This window comes from Furipterus horrens, unplaced genomic scaffold (genome assembly GCF_987537825.1).
Source record: "Furipterus horrens unplaced genomic scaffold, mFurHor1.1.pri manual_scaffold_3, whole genome shotgun sequence".
Lineage (NCBI taxonomy): Eukaryota > Metazoa > Chordata > Mammalia > Chiroptera > Furipteridae > Furipterus > Furipterus horrens.
Window position 1 is genome coordinate 147560000 of NW_028327173.1, and position 19599 is coordinate 147579598.

Below are 19599 nucleotides of genomic sequence, written 5' to 3' on the forward strand. Positions count from 1 at the left end.
TTCACATCTACAGTCAGCTCTGGTTCATCTTTCCCAGGTGATTCCCTTCTTCATGCTCTAGCCAGCCCACATCCCCCTTCATTTCCTCTCAGTCCCCCCACCCCACAGCTCTGCTTTGCACAGCTTCCCAGTGAAAGGGCGTTGCCAGGCAGAGGTGAGAGCACTTCTCCCTCCCAGCTGCCCATCTACCCCGTGGTCTGACTCCTGCTGAGGACGCAGGACAACGAAGCCCTACCCTAGACCGTCTCAACCAGCCCCACCCTAAAAAAGAGAAACAAGCCTGGGGCTGGCTTGCCTCCTAAAAATACACACCAGGGTTCCTGAAGGGTAGGGCCTGTGGCTTTTCCGTTTATGATCTTGCCGGCAGAGTGCAGGGGGATTAAAGACTGCTACATTTTAATAATCAAAAGAATAATAAACAACCGCCTCAGTGGGCCCAGGCCCAGGGGTGGAGAGGCGGTTCTACCGTGCCAGAGCCCTGAGTTGCCAACCCCACGCCCTGATAAGGTCTGGGGTGGGAATGAAGTCACTTCCTCCCTTGCGGCAGCTGGAGCTGTGGGCAGTGTGAAGCCCACCTGAGGGCACACACAGAAAGGAGCAAGACCCGTGGGCTGCCCAGCAGATAAAGGCGTGGAGCCCTGTTCTGGGGTTGGCCAAGGCTGGTGCACTCTCATGGGGTAAGTCAGGAGGAGACAGGTGACAGTGACCCGGGGAGTAAGAAGGGGTGGCTGGGGTTAAGAGGCCAGGCCTCCGCCACCTGGTTAGGAGGAAGGTGTATACAGAACCTGGAAGTGCTGTTCAGCCCAGATCCCCTGCTCCTCCCAACAGCCCCACCGCTCTCCTCTCTCCTGGGCTGCAGAAGCTCAGAGTTGCCCTCCCAGCCAGGCCCACCTACATCTAAACTTGGCCGGGAGCACTGCTGACAATTCAAGGCAGTCCATGCGGCTCAGGCCCCTCCACAGCAGAGGGACCTAAAGTAAGGCCCCAGAGGCCCACGCACGGCCCACGGGGAAGGACTGGAGCACAGGGTAGGAGGCAGAGGAACCATGCCCTTCAGCTGTTCTCTCCTGCCCTGAGGTCATCTGGTAAATTGAGGAAGGATAAGGAAACTGAGCAACTGGATGGAGTGTCAGGCCAAGGGGAGGGCAAATCTCTCCTCCCCCAGGTAGTACTGCTCTGCTGGGAAAACCCAGTCACCCTGGCATGCCCTGAGCCCAGCCCTGGAAGGAGCCAGCCCTTTATTGGCATGGGGCTGCTCCCTGCTAACACACCCTCAGCTTCCTTCCCCCCATATCTGGGGGCTCTGCTAATGAAGGCCTGTCACCAGGCCACAGGGCTGAGTCACCCACACCAGCAACAGGTCTCTTCCTTCCCTAACAATTGTTCCACACGCCTGCCTTTCAATTAACTGCCACCCTCCCTGAGCTCCTCCCTCCCAGACACATTGGGGGCTGGGGAGCCAGGCCCACCTGCTGGGGCCCCAGGTGGTGGGGCAGAAGGAGGCAGTGTGGTGACCCACAAAGCAGGGCTGCCCCCAGATGAACCCCCAGAGGAATCTTAAGCTCCCCGGTGGCCCTGGGGTGTTGGCCATGGCTGTTCCAACTCCTGCATGCGGATGCTGCAATCACCTCAGAGCCTGAAACCCCAGCTTCCCACCTGACTGAGTCAGCTGAAAACAACACACCTCCACGCCACACACCAGCACAAGGCACTAATCAGAGTCAGGAGCCTCGGCAGAGAAAGGCAGAAGCCAGGGAGAGAGGAAGGAGCACAAGCTACTCCCGCCCCCTGAGAGATCCATCTCCAGCACCCCTGGATTTGTTCTCACTCCGGCTCCAGTAAGCGCTGCTTCTTCCTCTTCAGGTTTTTTCCACTTCGCTATCAAGTAACCAGGCCACTCCTGTCCCTCTGGGAAGCTCTGGACACCAGGAACTCACAGCACTCTGCTCTCCTCTTCCTGGGACCTCGTCTCACCACTCGGGATGCCGGCCTGCAGTCTGTGCTGAGCAGAGAGCTGGAGGCCTCTGCGGGAAGTCCATGTGGGCTGTCTCCCACTTCTTGTCACTTGCTGCTCTGGCAGGGACCACATGGTCCCTAGCCTCTCTTGAACTTGGTTTCTAAGGTCTGCTGGCAACCTGGGTCCCATGGAGAGCTGGCGGAAGGGCTCCTTCCGCAATGCCTCCTTCTTCAAGCGGCTGAGCCTGGGGCGGCCTCGGCGACTCCTCCGGCGACAGGGCAGTGTGCTGAGCCAGGCCAGCACAGCTGGTGGGGACCACGAGGAGTACAGCAACAGAGAGGTCGTCCGGGAGCTCCGAGGGAGGCCAGATGGCCGGCGCCTGCCACTGTGGGGGGACGAGCAGCCCCGGGCCACGCTTCTGGCCCCACCCAAGCCTCCACGCCTCTACTGTGAGAGCGCCAGCTGCCCCAACATCCTGGAGCCCTCACCTGTCTACACTGCTGCCTACTCGGCTACCCTGCCCTCAGCAGTCTCCCTGGCTGGCGCCCTCCATGAATACTCAGAGGAAGACCTTTTGGATACTGTCCCCCTCCAGAGGACACCTGCTCCGGACCTTAATGACCCCTTTTTCTCCTTCAAAGTGGACCTGGGGGTTTCACTTCTTGAGGAAGTTCTACAGATGCTGAGGGAGCAATTTCCCAATGACCCCAGCTTCTGAATGGGGCGGGGATGAGCAGAGGGCTGGTGACTGGAAGAGCCGAATGCCTGGGGACCCAGGAAAGGAAGGTATAGTCGTGGATTAAGAAAAAGATGGGGATAGGAATCCAGGGCCCTGCCTGCCCTTTGAGTTCTCAACAGTCCTCCAGGTCACCCCAGAGTGGAGGGACAGAGGCACAGAGGCAAGCTAGAAATGCTGTGAGCCCTGAAGGCAGCTGGCTGCGCTGGGAAAGGGACGCCATGCCTGCATGTCCAGGACCAGGCAGAGGCCAGCAGAGGGGCTGGGTGGCACAAGGGGCGAGTCAGGCAGTGGAGGACACAGACTGGACAGATCAGACAGGTGGTACTCTGCCCCAGCCACCTCTGAAGCTACTGTCAACAGCGAGAGGTTATGGGACAGGTCTAGGCAAAAGTGGCCCAAAGCAGGCCTAAGAGGAAAGTGGGGAGACCTGAGGGGGAGGGGTGAGACAGGCATAACTTTGTCTAATACGGTTGCTACTGGCTACATGCAGCTGTTTACATTTAAATAATTGAAACTAAGTAAAATTAAAAATTGAGTTCCTCCACTGCACTAGCTGCATTTCAAATGCTCAGAAGCCACACCTGACTAACGGCTACCACACTGGACTGCGGTCTGTGAACTTGAACTTCACTGGAAGGACTGGATTGGATAGCACTGGCCTGGAACACTGGCCTGTGGCCGGCAAGGGCATGGTGGGGGGGTGGGGCTGGAAGCACACGGGCTGCAGTGGGAGGGAGGGGCTGGCAGAGTGGGAAGAGTGAGGCCCATACAGACTATCACTCAGGGAAAAGGCCACACAAATCATTAGCAGGGGAGGGGGCAGGAGAGACTCAGGCTGCCGTCACCACTGCCTGGAGCACACCCGAGCGCTGAGGAGCGTGGCCATAGAGAGAGCCAGCTGAAGGCATAGACACAGCTGTACAGGGCTGCTCTGCGGAGCGCCCAGAATTATTACTGACGGGAGACCTTGGGAAGTGCAGCAGGAACAGTGCCAGGTTGGTTTCCCTCCGTCCTGCCCCCCGATGAGAACACAGGACTGGACACAAAACTTGTGGCTGCTACCACGACTAGGCAGCTGGTCTCCAGAACCCTCACCGGGACTGGGGAGCTCTGCCTTGCCTAAACCCCCTGCCGATGGGGGCCTGCCACCCAGGGCCGAGCCCTCTGGACCAAGGCCACACATTGTGCTACTGCCCCACACGGTGGCTTGGCCAGAAGACTTGAAACCAGAGCTCAGGTTGGCTGGGCCATGTGGTTCTGAGATTCCAGGCGTGGCAGAGTAGGAGTGGGAAGCTTCAACACGCAGCTTCCACAACTCAAACCTGTGGCCTCCGTCTCCCCTCCCCCTATGCGACGTGCCCAGAGGAAGGCTCCCCTCTGGATGTGGGAGATAATCAAGTTCTGTATAGCAGCCTATGGAGTGTCGTTGGGGCTGTGAAGTGCTGGGACTTGATGAGGCGGGAATGAGCTCTCTGAAGGAGGAGCTAGAGTTGGGCTCAGACCATTTCCTTCTTCTTCAGTCCAGGGCCTGGGACATGCTCCCAGAGAGCTTCCCGTTCTCACAGCCAGGGGAGGGGCAGCAGGAAAGCAGGGGTGCAGTGACTGAGAGCAAGGGCCCTGCTGACCCACCGAGGGGCATTCTTCCCCCAGTACAGGTTGTGAATACATCAGTCTGAGGCTGCCACACAGACCTGCAGGCCATTTCAGAAAAGGGAGAGCTCTTGGCCTAAAAGCTCTTCCTTTGTATCACCAAAGTAAGGGCGGGTGTGATTAGGGCGCGCGCGCGCGTGTGTGTGTGTCTCTCTCTAAACAAAAGCCTTCCTGGGGCTGTGAGGACAGCTGAGATTGAAGCAACTCAAGTCTCTGCTTCACTGTGAGTTGGCACCCAGGAAGCAAGCGCCTCGGGGTCAGCAGGGGAGCTAGTGTTATTTCTAAGGAGGAGATATCTGCTCAGTAGGTCCTGTCTGGGGCAGCCAGACACACCTGGAAAATGAGTTGGGGATGGAAGCAGCTGTCCTCGTCCTCAACCTCTTCCCCATGGCCCCGGGTTGTCAAAGTGCCAAATGCTTCCCACCAAAACCAAGCAGCCTGCGGGCCAGGAGAACCCCTCTGGGTGCTGATGTGGAAGGAGGCCTAAGAATCCTGTGTGGGATGGGGCCCACTGGCATTCGCAGAAGAAAAGGGGTCAGCACGGAATCATGGTCCTTCTGCTCTGGTTGGCAGACCTGCCAATCTGACTGCATTGGGATGACCTGGATTTGCTAGGAAAGAGCCCAAGCAGGAAAAGGTTCCCCCGATCTTGAGCAGGCCCACCTGTGGGAGACCTGGTTCCTTACCTGTGACAGTCCTGGATGGCTGGGGCCGCCCCTGCCCTGGCGCCGTCCTTCCAACCAGGAAATCTTCAGAGGGTTATCAACCAGGCCCACTTCATTCTGGACAGCCAGCTCCTGCCAAACACAGCTTCCAGTTAGTTTCATCACTCCAGTCAGCTATGGAGTGGTGCTCTCTACTCCCACAGAGTACCAGAACCAGAAACCTCATCCTCCAAGCAAGGCTGACAAGCCTTCCTTTGGTGTACTGAAGCTTTGACCCTCTTCGTGGGTAAGTGCAGGGTATAAGCCTTCTGGCTGGGTAGTTGAAGGCAGTGTGGGGCCCCGACCTGGAGGCATGCCAGCTCCGATGGCAGAGTGGAGGATGTGGAGCCAGGCAGCAGGAAATGAAGTTGGTCTGCATTCTCCTTTATCCTAGAACATTCTCCTGTCCACCCCTTGGCTCTGAGCTGGCCCAGAGGTTTCCTGGGAGTGCGGATACCTAAGCTCTGGGCACCCACAGGATTGAGTCCCTCCCCTGGAATGGCAGGGCTGGCAGTGGCTGCCCCAAAGCCTCATGCAGCACTCACCGCAGCCTTGACGGTTGCAAACTCCACCACGGCGGTGCCTGCCTTCTTACTGGAAAGCACCAGGTTGAGCACCTCTCCATACTGTGGGGACAAGGAAGGCCCAGCTCATGCCAGAGACGAGCCTGGGCTGCCCTGAGGCCCGTTAGGGTGTGTGTTTGGCTGGGGTGAAATTTCTTATTGCCAGGTTTCCAGAGAGGGGAGATCATAGACAGGAAAGAAAGTATTTTTTTCCAGGAACGCAGAAGAGAAGCAAAGGAGAGCTGGGCGAGGGACTGGGACTTAGAGCAGTAGATTCGCAAAGTTGCCTCAGTGACTGAAGATGGTGGAGAGGACAGGGCTTTTGTGCCAGGTGCCTACCTCCTCTCCCCACACACTCAGTCAGGCCCTCTGCTTCTAAGGGTGGCAAGGGCCGATGTGGGCAGTAACGGTGAGGCAGGCTGGGGGAGGGGGTACAGCAACACCAGTGAGAGGAGGGTTGTGGCCTAGGGAGAAGCTAAGCTGTCCTATGTTCTGTGACCAGGAAAAAAAGGCAGGTCCAGGTGTTAAGGGAAGCTGGGGTCTGGACTGAGGTGATGGGAAGGAGGGAAGTCAGCAGGGCAGACCTTTTGAAAAAGCCGGAGGAGGACATCTCTGGAGTAGCCGCCTTTTGACTCATCCTCCTTGCACTTCCATTTTAGCTGAAAAGATAGCAGTGGTGTCACCACTGAATTCCAGCCTTTGCCTGAACAGCACCAGACCCCACACCTGAGATTTAGTCTGAACAGACACCTCTCACTAGTAATCTAGGGAGTACCCTCCAAAAATGTGCTCCTATTGAAAATGAAGCAGGACGGCCTGCTCACCCGCAGCCATGTTTCCAGCCCTGGAAGATGCTCGCGTGGGGGGCTTCTGGGGAGCGCTGCCCGCAGTCAGGGCTGAGAGCAGCCTTCCATGGTGAGCTCTGAGACACCCTCCTGGTCCCCGGGTGGTGGGAGATGGAAGGACGTGGGAAGTGGTGTCCCCACCATGTTCCCACCAGAACCCCCTGAGCCACAGAAAGTATGCGTTCTTGCTGAAAGGAGGCAGTGTCAGGTGGCCCATGGATGCCCACTGAGCTCACCTTTAGCTTGGGAGTTTCTTTGACTTCAGGATTGTCTGCCTTTCCTAGAAAATTTGGGGAAATTAGTAAGGTTTGAGGCGGAGAGAAGTTCTCCCAAAGGAGAGACAGACCAGGGCCAGAAGGACCAAGAAAAGGTCACTTCTGACCAAGGGCAATATCTGCCCCTTGCTGAGGAGCCTGGTGGGGAAGGGAGAGGCAATTCCACCCCATCCCCAGCTGCTGCTACCCTGGGCAGTCTGCCCAGCTGCCAGCTGAAGGGCGTGGTGAGCACTCTGTCAACGCAAGGCTGTGAACACCTGTCAGGGCAGGATGCTGTTCTACTAAAACAAAGTATCCCAGAGCCTTTCTCCTGGTGACCTGCTACAAAATAGAGCCAGCCTTACCTGCGACTAAGACATACCAGGCCAGGGGATCTAGGGCAGGGTGAAAAGCAAACAGGCCCCAGAGAATTGGTGAGAGGAAGGGACAGGTGGCATGTGTCTGAGTGGGGTGCCAGCAGGGTTCCAGCAGGTGGAAGCCTCTACAGTGACTCAACAGAGAGCTACCTCAGAGTGGGGGACAAGGGGAGGTGAGGGACCCTCACCTCTCCACCTCTGTTCCCGTTCCTGGCGTATCTGCTCTTGGATCAGCCTCTGCTGTTCTTCCAGCTGCCGGGAACCCTCTTCTCGCAAGCGTTCGATCTGCAGAGCGGGGGGTTGGGGGGTGACAATTCTGTGCAGATCCAATTCCAGGTTGGCTCCCCTTGTAAAGGTCCCTAGGAGGTTCCACCTGTAAACTAGGGCTCAGCAACCTGCAGGTGGGACAGATTACCCAGATCCCACCGAAGAAGGTGGGAAGGGTATAACCTTTCCAGCCACCATAGCCGCCCTCCTCCACCTCGTGCAGATGGCCTCAGGCCCACACAGCCAGACACTCACCTCCTGCTCTAGTGTCCTGGTGCTCCGGCTCTCCTCCTCCTCACTGCCCTGGGCCTGAGCCTGCCGCTCCCGGGCCTCCAGGTCTAGGCACAAGGGTTGAATGACCCAAAGGCTGGTCTAAGCAGTTTCTAAATGGCCTCACACCCCCAGCTCTGGCTGCTTCCCTAGTCTCCCACAGGATGAAACCATAAAGTTACTCTGCCTCCTCCCTCCATGACCACGAGCTCCCACATTAATTTCCTTTAAGAAAAAAATCATAGCATAGAAGAAGTATAGGCTCTAGCTGAGTGGCCAGGGTCTGGAAGAGTTAAATCAGCTCACACTTACCACACTGGTTTTCTGATCAGTGAACAGTGTGGGTGGGGGTCTATGTCAGCAACCCAGGGCCATGTGTCAGGGTGTCAGGGTCGGGGGCGCTGCTGGCCTCTGGGCCTGTGGTTTGGCACCACAGCCTGACCTGCAATGCTGCTTTGGCTCTGATGCATCTCCCACCACTGAGCCATATGGTCATTGCCTCCTTCACCTGCCCCTCAACTCACATGTACCAAGCCTCACTGCGAAACCAGCTATAGCGGCTGCTACAGGGATGGCAGATTCTGTGTGAGGACAGCACCCCAGGTCTTGAAGCCTTGCCTGCCTTCCAAGGGAAGCTTGCTTGTGGCCCTGTTCCAGGACAGCTGCTGTGACAGACCCTTCTCTCAGTCCTGGGACTCACTGCTTTCTTTTCTGTGCTCTTTACTTACCTACAATCTCCAGGGTTTTTTTGTTTATTTTGATGAAGAGATGGGTGCAGTGGGACAGTATATGTACATATTAAATATATGGATATCAAATAGGTAAGAAGATGGAGAGAAAATTGAGTGAATGCCTGAACCAATCTTATTGGGATGATGAAACTGATTTACAGTCATAGTTACAGCATTTGGTAAATATACTAGAAATCACTTGAAATGGGTAGATATAATAATATAAAAAAACAAAACTCAATAAAACTCTTCAAAAAACAAAACAAGCCCTGGCTGCTGTGGCTCAGTGGATTGAGCGTCGGCCTGCAAGCCTAGCGTCACTGGTTCCATCCCCAGTCAGGGCACATGACCAGGTTGCATGTCAGGTCCCCAGTTGGGGGCGTGAGTGAGAGGCAACCACACAGTGATGTTCCTCTCCCTCTCTTTCTCCTTTCCCCTCTCTCTAAAAATAAAATAAATAAAAAAACAAACAAATAAATAAATTACTAAAAACAAACAAACAAAAAAAAAAAACCAGAATTCCTGGACCTCTTTGGATCCTTCTGAGGGGACTTCCCAGAGTGAAAGCTCTGTGCAGAAACGTGGCCAGTGTGGTTCAGTTGGATGGAGCATTGTCCTGCAGACCAAAAGGTCGTGGATTTGATTCCCAAGTCAGGGCACATACCCAGGTTGTGGGGTCAATCCCCAGGCGGGGCGTGTACAAGAAGGCAACCAAGTCAATGTTTCTCTTTTGCATCAATGTTTCTCCCCCCATACCCCATGTCCTTGGGTGAGGATAAAAAAGAAAAAGAAATGAGGCTGGGATGAATAAATAGGCCCAGGATGGCATGGTGAACGAGAACACAGATCTATTCATACTGCAGGCATTTATTCACAACTCCAGTAAGTTCTTATCCTGTGGTGCCTTAGCTTCTTTGCCCACAAAACATGGGTATTAGTAATACCTACCCTTGGAGCACTGTGATAACTAAGAGACAATAAAACATTTGTTACAGTGCTTAGCTAATAGTAAATCTAGCCATCGTTGTTATCCCTGAGAGCGTCCTTTAGGATCCACCCCTGACAACAAGGTTCTTCCCAGAGCTGGGGCCAAGAGGCTGTAAGCTGCCACAACTGAATGAAGCTCCGAGAAGAAAGGTGAGGGAGCTGCATAAGGATGGCCCAGGGAAACTGCTGGCCACCCAGCACCATGAGGTCACCTACCAAGCTTTACTTTCTTCCTTCTCTCATCTAGCTTCTGGGATCTCTCTGCTGCCTGCTTCTTGGCTTTCCTGACCTTGTCATATGCGGCCTGGCAGGAGAAAGGAACACAGGGGGACAGTTAGCAGAGAATAAGCATATGGCCCAGCCCCCTTCCTGGCCCAGCCACCCAGCTCCAGAGCTACTGGGAGGGTCTCTAGGCTGGGACAGCAAGGACTATGCTTCATGGCAGAGTACAGAGGACTGAGGCTGAAGTACCACGGTGGTCTCTAACCACAGGGACAATTCAGATGGAGGAGGACATGCTCACCCTGGCTGCAGTGTCTGTAAGTACCTCCAAGGCCTGAGAAAGCTGGTGGAAGAGTTCAGCTAAACACAAGGATCAAAAAACAGAGGGGAGAAAAATTAAATTAGATTTGGTGATGGCGTGCTCCCTTAAAAAAAGGCACCTCAAAGAAGCCACAAGCCGGCAAAAAGCCGACATCAGCAGATGACAGACCAGCAAGGAAGGGCGAGTGCATGAGCACTGACCAGACGCCCCTGATGCAAGAAGCCACACGGCGTGCTCCAGCATTCCCCAGCGCCCCCCCCAGCATTCCCCAGCGCCCCCCCCCAGCATTCCCCAGCGCCCCCCCCAGCATTCCCCAGCGCCCCCCGGAGCACAGGGGAAAACACGCAGCACCCAGGTGGGCTGGCCGCCTCCTCCCCATGCCTAGGAGAGTCTCACCTGCTCTGGGATTATCTGGATTTTTGTCTGGATGGCAGGAGAGGGCCTTTTGCCTATATGCCTTTTTCACCTGGAAGAATTAGAAGACATAGTCATTCACTCTGTCTCACCCAGGACAAACAGGAAAACGTTGCTGAAGTGATAAGGAAAAACCAGACAGTGTTCTCCATCCCTAAAAGAGAGGCTGCTGGCTCCCACACTGAGACAGTCATCTCACAACCACCATGGAGATCCTCAGTGGAGGAGGCAAAGGCTGGAGCGAGAGCCCTCTGCTGCCTGGAGCAGAGGGGCTGGGCCTACTTGCGGCCCAGAATCCAACCTCGCCACCGCGGATTCAAAGGACTTCTGGCAGGGGCAGGTTCTCCACAGCCGCCTGGAAACAGGCACTCTCACACACTCTTGGTAGCAAGTGACCTGGGGCAACATTTCCAGAGGAAAATTTTGCCATCAAAACTTAAAATGTGCCCTGGCTGGTGTGGCTCAGTGGATTGAGCACCAGCCTGTGAACCAAAGGGTCGCTGGTTCGATTTCCATTCAGGGCACATGCCTGGGTGCAGGCCAGGTCCCCAGCTGGGGGTGAGCAAGAGGCAACGGATTGATGTATCTTTCAAACATCAATGTTTCCCTCTCTCTCCCTCCCTCCCTTCCCCTCTCTCTAAAAAGAAACTAAAAAAGAAAAAAGAAAAGAAAGCCTTCTCAAAGGAGGCATTTAAAAAGCAATTTTAAATGTACTTTCCCTTTAACCCACTCCTAGGAATACTGACTTATAGAAGTATGCCAACATTAACATACAAGGATGCCCACTGCACTATTGGCCCCCTACTGGAACCAACCAAAGTATCCATTAACAGAGAGATCCATTAAAAAAATTATGATAGATGGAAGCCTGTATGTGCTGACTAGAAAGATCTTCATCACAAGGAAAACAAAAAGATTCTGTAACTATGTACAGTGACAAATTGTTAACTAGACTTATTGTGGTGGTCATTTCATGATATATACATATATCAAATCATTGTGTTGTATACCTAAAACTAATTCAATGTTATATGTCAATTATATCTCAATTTAAAAAGAAAAAAGACGGATATTTAAAGTATAGTGTGTGGGGGGAAAAAGGGCTTACAACAGTTATATAATATGATCAATTTGGGATTTAAAATAAACAAATAAATGAGGCCCTGGCCAGGTAGCTCAGTTGGTTGGAGCACCGTCCAGATAAGTCAAGGTTGCTGGTTTGATCCTGGATTGGGGCACATATGGGAGTCAATCAAGGAATGCGCCAACAGATCCATGGAACAACAGATCCATGTTTGTTTCTCTCTCTCCTGTCCTCTCTCTCTAAAAACATTGATTTAAATAACCCATTCTTTCAAAATATGTAAATAAAGTAAACAATTAAATAAGTGAAATAAAAATAGTTCAGATACTCTGGCATGTGCATAGCTTGTTTTCTGTTTTCCTTAAAGCAGTCATAAGAAAGGTAAGAGTGGCTTCCTCTGGAGAGAAGCTAAAGATGGAGGGGAGGGAAACATTTACATCTCATTTTAGGCCATTCTGTACTTCAAATTTTCAAACCTTAAACAAGCCTTATTTTACTATCATTTTTATTGTCAACAGAGGTTATCTTGGTGGGGAGGTTATGGCCCATTTTTAGTTTTTATATTTAGATATCTGGTCTGAAAGTAATGTCTCTTACATTAGTAAAAATAAATAGCTATCGAGATTCTCTTTCACATGTATTACCCACTAGGCTGTTGACAGGAAAGAAAAGCACAAAATCCCAGAATCTGCCCTCTGTTTCCTGAGGGTTTGTGCTCACTTCTGTCTGCATACCTTACCTGCAGCTCAAACCTCCTGGGAGGGGCCTCTGGACCCATTACTTCCACTTCTCAGAGGGAACCAACAAATATTGAAAGGTGCCTCATTCCACTCCCACATCTACCTCCAAGAAAGGCAGGCAGCTGGGCTGTGCTGCCACCTGCTGGGCCAGCGCCAGCACCACACCTTCACCTGCCAGAACAACGGGGCCCATCTGGCTCCCCTGGCTGAGCAGGAGTCAGCAGGAACCACTCCCTTGGTTACCCTCCAGGGGCTCTGAAATACAGTACTCATTCAAAGGGTAGAGGGCATGGGTAGTTGGCCTGAGATCTTCCAGAGGCCGTGAACCAAAACCCAGCTGGCCTAAGAATGCTGGTCAAGTGTGTCTGTCCTGATTAACTAGTTACTACTATCTTTAGCTGCTAAGCCTGCTCTGGGCAGGGCCCATTCCTGGGTTTTAGCTTGGAAGGCTAGTTTTGACTTCGAACCAGTTGGCCTGGAGTTTGGTGTTTTGTGTTACAAACTGGACTCCCAGCTTTGCCCAGCCCTCCTGGAGTGACTGCTGCCTGAAGAATTTCTCATCAAGTAAACACAGCTCTCCTAAAGCAGGCCTTTGAAAAAGCTTCCAGTGTCAATATTGTTTATTATGAAATAATTCTACCTCATGAGCAGCTTAGAGGCTAGACTAGGACAAAAAGATGCAACAATATTTTTCTTAGCTATGATGAAGTTGGGAAGGAAGAGGAACTTTCAGAAGAACAAAGAAGCAGAGGGACCCAATGTGGGATGATGAGAAATGAAGACAGGACTGCTTATTCCAGCATCGAGTTTGGCAGCTCCTCTGTGAAACGGAGTTTGCAGGTGCTGGGATCACTTAGGCAGGTGGGCGTAACCAGGAGTTGTCAGAAGCAACTACATTGTCTTACTTAACACTTGCTGTTTCCTTCTTTCCCTGCTGCTTAGGTTTCCCCTAAGTCCTCTGGTATCCTTTATACTTGGAAACATTCATTTGCATTTCCTGAGACTTCAGAGAGGAGCTAGGAGACAGTTGAAAGACTTCCCATCCACAGCCTTCCTGCCCTATTGAATGAAAGGGGCACTCATTCATTTGTTCTCAACCAAGCCAACTAGGAAGCCTCAACTTTGTCAATTATTTCAGGCCCACTGAGGAGTAGAAGGAAGTGGGTGCAGTCTCAACCCCAGGAGACCTTACCACTATTTCACAATTTCCCCTTCTACTTAACCCCTCCTCTTGAGAAATCAAGTTTGGAAAAGGGAAGAAGTCACGATAGCAGACTGCCAGGAGAACCACTGTGGGAACTAAATGTCATCCCCCCAGAGCCCACGTCCCAGAGAAGAATGAGTCATGAATCAACAGCTGCCCAGCCCTTCCCGGAGTCCTCATAACTGGTTTCACCACTTGCAGCCACCTGAGCCCAGGAGCCCCTGCAGGTCCCCTGCCGTCCCCCAGGGGCTTTGCACCGGGCACAGAGCAGGGCCTCTGACAATCTACCTGCATCCAGTTTCACCTCTTGAGGGGAATGAACTCCTGATTTACAAAAAAACTCAAGGCACTAAGGGGTCCAGTAAACATAAAATAGCCATGATTAACTTAAAAGAAAGGTGTCCTACAAAGAAGAGATTGTAATTTTTAAAAGGCCTTTCTTATAATAAAACTTGGAGCCAGGTAAGTAAGCAATACAAGTAATTTAGGCCCCATTCTCAAAAGCCAGACTCATGAATGGGACTCAGATATGGAGACTCCTAGACAGGACTCAGATGTGGAGGACACAATGGTAGGCGCTGTGTGACAACAGGTGATGAATGAACAAACCACCCCAGTGAATCAGCTAGAAAGGCCGGGTTCCAGGAATGGGAACAGTCAGTAATTACCACATGGCAGTAATTTCTCCCCAAGCCTGTGGGAGGCAGACATTTCCCCAGGAACACCAGCGATATGTGACTGCCTGATGTCACAGGCAGGAAGGAAGACACAGAGCGCTGGGCAATTACCTAGAAGTCCGTTCTGCGCACTAAAAGGCTGGTCACTGGTCATTCCTTATAGCCCGTAGCCCACACTGCGACAGCACTACAGAGAATTGCTAAATGCCTGGTCACTGGAGAAACTACAGACTGCTCCTAAGGCTCAGTGCAAGCAGGACGCCAGCCAACCCCCAGACCAGCACCCTCAGCTCAACACTCCCCAAATGTGGGCCTGCTGGTGGTACCAAGATGGGTCTGGGGGGACCCAAACCTCACAGCAAAAGCCCTCTCAGGCTGCTGACCATAAGCACAGTCAACTCAGAGTAGTGACCTATGTAGCCTGAACCAGCTGGGACCATGTACAGGGCCTGACTGCTTCTCCCCAAATGCGGCCCCTCTGCTCCCTTTGGGATCGGACCCTCAGCCCATCTTGAGGTCACCCTTCAGCTCCTCCCACACCTCGGGCTCTCACCTCCGGGTTCCTTCTCTCTTCGGCCCTCCCAGCACCTTCTCCGGGCTGCAGCCTCTGCCCTGCCCCGCTTCTCAGCCCACTTCCCCAGTCAGCAACTCACCTGGAGCCCAGACTCCTACCCTCCTCTTCCGCTCAGACCCTGCCTCTACCCTCCCACCCTAACCCTAAGTTCCCCTATATCAGGCTCAGACTCCAAAATCCTTGCCCACCTTCTTATCTCAGGTTGGAGAGTCCCACCCCAGGTCTGTCAGATACCCTGGGTCTGGCTGCCCCTCACCTCTGCCCACTGCCTGCTGTCACCCTCAACTCCAGAAGACCTGAGTCCCCAGCCCCAAAACCACTCTCTCTGCCCTCTCCCAGGGCGTGGAACTCCTTCCCTCTGGGCCTTGCACCTCCTACATCTCATTTCTTTTTTCCTTTAATGCACTGGTTTCTTTTATAAACCAGTAAAAAGAAGTGAGCCAATTTAAAGAAAAGTATCAACTAAATAACTGTACTCAGGAACAGCAAAAATAGGGAAGCAGTTATGCAAATGGAGACTATTTTGAATACTCCCTCAGCTGAAATGGAAGATGCTGCAGTAGTTTTAACTAAAACTTGCCAGCTCAGCTTAATACCTGTCAGGTTCACCCAGGTTGGGCAGCTTTACTCAATCGAATCTGTGTCCCTGTTGGAGGCCCAAAGACCTGTATCTTATTGCCCTTACTGCTCCGAGTATGGGTCATGGGAAAAGCCCTGAGAGGAGTAGAAAATTCAGTTTGGGCAGGTGCTCTGCATTTACTAGCCACCCTATGCTGGGCAAATGAATTAAACTCTTCATCTTCTCATCTATAAATTGGAGCTAATGGTCCTTGGCTACCTCACAGGCTTGTTTTGAAGATCACATCAAATGAAATGATTTATGTGAAAGCAATTTGTTGTCATATATATGTGAGGGATTATCTTGAATGCTAATGAACAGCTTCCAAACACAAATGAATCATTCCTTTTGACTTAACAGGTAGCCAAGTAACTTCAAAAATCCAGAGCTTCAGCCAAACAATCAAACCCAGGGTTAACCCATCAGAGAGATACCGAGGAGACTTGGAGGCCTGGCTCCCAGGCCTGCCCAGTGCTAGTCAGGTCCTTGGTGAACAAATGACCACCATCGGGTGAAACCAGGCTGGGTGTCCAACCTCAAGGACTCAGTGCCTGGCCTAGAGGTAAGAGGCTTTGGGAAAGGTTCCCATTGGAGAGACTAAACCTCAAATTCAGAAATGGCCCCCAGATGCCCAGAGAATCAAGTCCAATAACCCTAGAGCCTAGAGGCCCCAAAACACCACATTCTGCAGATTCACCTCCTGCCATATCCTCAGGGAACCCTAAGCAATTCCTTGTCATGCCAAGCACTTTTATATCTTCATGCTCACGCCTCTCCTTTAAGGCCATCTGTCCTCGAAAACTTAACTCTGCTTAAATCTGTGAGAAACAATGTCAGCGCACACATTCTAGGGTATAACAGAAACATGTGGCTTAAAGAAAGGTACAGTATTCCCTCACTTATCGCGGGTATTACATTCTAGACGCCCCCTACTTTGAGAATCCACAAAGTAGGAACCTTACATTTTAGTATTTATATATATTTTAAGGCTCTATAAACCCTTCCCACAGACTTATGAACCATTCCCAGTCCTTTATTAACCTTTTCCACTCCCTTATTAACCTTTTCCACACTTTTATAAACACTACTTATGTTCTTAAACATATTCTAAACTCTTAAACCTATGTAACTTCAACAACATACGTATACAGTACCGCAAAATGCCACGATATAGCGAAAAATCTGCGATAAATAATATAATATTTTTAAAAGTCCCACGATATAGTGAGGCCATGATAAGTGAACCACGATATAGAGAGGGACTACTGTATTAGCTGGCATACAAGTAAAATAGCCTTTTCCTTAAAGTAATAATAAAATACAACCCTCCAAAATATCAATATTAAGTTTCCCTGGTATTTCTCCTGGTAAATATACTTAAAATTTGAGTCTTCAAAAGTTGATCAAAATGCATCTCAAGCATCTGGCTTCACTAAGTAATACCTGCTAAGATACAGTAAGTTTGAAGCCCTCAAAAGGCTTCAAATGAAAGGCAAGGCTGCTAGAGACAGGAAAGGAATTCACGGATCGGCTGCAGAAGAGTGGAGAGAATATTAAACTGGGGCCCCAGTGTGGCCTGACGCTCACTCACTGGGTGGTCTTCAGCAAGTTCCATAACCTCTCTGGACCTCCATTCTCCTGTCCATGAAATGAAGAGAGTAGAGGACCACAAAGATTCCTTTTGACCCTGCTGAGATACATTCTTTTCTCCCCTCAAGGTCTTGCACAAAAACACCCCCTGACCCTGCCAATCATATGAGTCATGTCTTCCTCTTCATTCACACAACATTCTCCTTGTATATTTTCATTAAACTGCATGCACTTTACCTCAGAATTTATTGTTTATTATACTGTGTGAGCTGTCTAAAAGCAGATGTGATGTCTTATTCAGCTCCAAAGTCCTACATGGTACATGTCCAACATGACATACTCCATTGATTTGTGAATTTGAACTGAACAGTGAACTCTGCTTATCTTCAAGTTTGTTCTGATTACCCACCTCCTTTCTACCCTGACCACTGCCTCAGTCAAGAAGCACTGGTGTAGTGTCAGGTGAACTGGCACTGGTCTGTCAGGACTGGAACTAGTGAGAGGGGTGAGGGGTGAGGAGTGGAGGGCAACCTCAGACATGGGTCGTGGGCGGCAGGTATTTGACTTCAGCGCTCACAGTGTAAGGAAGGTAGAACAACAAAGATAACAGCAAAAGCCTGCTTGCAGTAGACACGTTCTCTGTATCAGGCCCTGTGCTAAGTGCTTCACCCACACCGAGCTTCGCAACAACGTTGGCACGGAGGAACTGCCATCATCCCCATTTTGCAGATTGGGAAGCCAAAGTACACAGAGGTCAAATATTTGCTCAACTGTCAAATTATGATCAGCAGCATGATTCCTATAATCAAAACCAGCAGTGTTGCCCTGGCTGAGTAGCTCAGTTAGAGCATCTTCCAGATACACTAAGGTTGCAGGTTCAATCCTCAGTCAGGACACATATAGGATTCAACCAATAATGCATAAATAACTACATTCTCTAAAGTCAATAAATAAAAATTAAATAAACAAACAAATAAACAAAAAGACAACACCCTGACTAATGTGGCTCAGTTGGTTGGGCATCATCCTGCAAAGTGAAAGGTCAGCGGTTTGATTTTTGGTCACAGAACATGACTGGTTCCAGGTTTGATCCCTGCTCGGTGCATGTACAGGAGGCAACCAATCGATGTTTCTCCCTCACATCTATGTTTCTCTCCCTCTCTTAAAAAAGAAAAAAAATTCTTAAAAAAGAAAATCAGCCCTGGCTGGTGTGGCTTAGTGGATTGAGCAACAGCCTCAAACTAAAGGGTCACCAGTTTGATTTCCAGTCAAGGCACATGCCTGGGTTGTGTGCCAGGTCTCCAGCTGGGGGCGTGCAAGAGGCAACCACACATTGATGTTTCTCTCCCTCTCTTTCTCCCTCCTTTTCCCTCTCTCTAACAATAAATTCAAAAAAATATTTTTGAAAAAAGAAAAGAAAAGAAAAGAAAACCAGCATCCCTAGCTGGTGTGGCACTAGCCTGCAAACTAAAAGGTCTCCAGTTTGATTCCCAGTCAGGGCACATGCCTGGGTTATGGACCAGGTCCCCAGTTGGGGGCACCCAAGAGACAACCACACATAGATGTTTCTCTCCCTGTCTTTCTCCCTTCTTCTCTCTCTAAATGTAAATAAATAAATAAATAAATAAATAAAAAGAATAAACAGTTTTAAAAAGTAAAGAAAACCAGCAGTCTTACCATTCACAAAGGAAAAATTACAGCTACCACACACAAGATGACTATCTGTTGTGAATAGGTATGGAGAAGGTTAGAGGTCATGATAGTTCACAGGGAGGAGGAAGAGGGTATGGAAAATATGACAAGGATGAAAGAGGTCCCATGATAGGATCAAGTGGTGCTGGCAGCAGTGGCTTCAAAAAACTTTGGCGGTCACAGTGATTATGGACCCAGACCTGATGCTGATTCAGAATCTGATAATTAAGATAACAACACAATCTTTGTGCAAGGACTTGGGGAGGGTGTGTCTACAGATCAAGTGGGGGGATACTTTAAACAGATAGGAATTATGAAGATAAACTAGAAGACTGGAAAAGTGATGATAAATCTGTACACAGACAAGGACACAGGAAGCCAAAGGGGAGGCAGCAGTGTATGTGATAGCCCACCTTCAGCTAAGGCAGCCTCTGACTGGTTTGTTAGGAAAGAGTTCCATGGCAACATCATTAAAGTGTCCTTTGCCGCCAGAAGAACCTGAATTTATGAAAGAAGGTGGAAGTGGAGGTGGGTAGCAAGGTCGTGGAGGATATAGACGCTGGGGAGGCTTTGGGGGGAGAGGTGGAGACCCCAAAAGTGGGGACTGGGTTTACCGTAATCCGTCATGTGCAAATATGAACTTTGCTTGAAGGAATATCTGTAATAAATGCAATGAGCCCAGACCAGAGGACTCTCGCCCCTCAGGAGATTTCCAGGGAAGAGGCTATGGTGGAGAGAGGGGCAGAGTGGAGACTGGGGCAGCTATGGGGGAGAGGGAAGAGGGGGTGGCTATGGTGGAGACAGAGTGATTATGAAGGGGACCGAGGAGGTGGTTATGGAGGAGGCTGAGGAGGTGGGTACGGAGGGGACCAAGGAGGTGGTTACAGAGGGGACCGAGGAGGTGGTTACGGAGGGGACCAAGGAGGTGGTTACAGAGGGGACCGAGGAGGGGGTTACAGAGGGGACCGAGGAGGTGGTTATGGAGGGGACCGAGGAGGCCAAGGTGGCTATGGAGGCAAAATCGGAGGAAGAAATGATTACAGAAATTATCAGTGCAACTGACCATACTGATGACTAACTGAATGTTCCTTTGTCTCTGACATGATTCATAGTGAAA

At 51.0% G+C, this 19599-nt stretch overlaps 2 protein-coding genes and 1 pseudogene across 2 annotated transcripts in view; 2 read left to right on the forward strand and 1 right to left on the reverse strand.

Moving 5' to 3' along the window:
• The window catches only part of DNAJC17 (DnaJ heat shock protein family (Hsp40) member C17), a 30562-nt gene that overhangs the window by 451 nt on the left and 10512 nt on the right, over nt 1-19599 (reverse strand). Inside the window, exons 2-10 of the mRNA XM_090270424.1 lie at nt 10285-10354; nt 9868-9926; nt 9561-9648; nt 7612-7694; nt 7278-7374; nt 6695-6738; nt 6198-6272; nt 5596-5676; nt 5033-5143 (exon numbers count right to left, since the gene is read on the reverse strand). Of these exons, the coding sequence (XP_090126550.1) occupies nt 5033-5143; nt 5596-5676; nt 6198-6272; nt 6695-6738; nt 7278-7374; nt 7612-7694; nt 9561-9648; nt 9868-9926; nt 10285-10354 (708 nt within the window). The remainder of the gene's footprint in view (nt 1-5032; nt 5144-5595; nt 5677-6197; nt 6273-6694; nt 6739-7277; nt 7375-7611; nt 7695-9560; nt 9649-9867; nt 9927-10284; nt 10355-19599) is intronic.
• On the forward strand, nt 1713-2740 carry CUNH15orf62 (chromosome unknown C15orf62 homolog). The gene has a single exon (XM_090270425.1). The coding sequence runs from the start codon at nt 2145-2147 to the stop codon at nt 2673-2675; it is 531 nt and encodes a 176-aa protein (XP_090126551.1). The 5' UTR covers nt 1713-2144; the 3' UTR covers nt 2676-2740.
• Nucleotides 10509-19553, forward strand: LOC150016301 (TATA-binding protein-associated factor 2N pseudogene; annotated as a pseudogene).

Coding starts and splice junctions, on each gene's coding strand:
- CUNH15orf62 (XM_090270425.1), top strand. CDS start 2,145: ATGGAGAGCTGGCGGAAGGGCTCCTTCCGCAATGCCTCCTTCTTCAAG.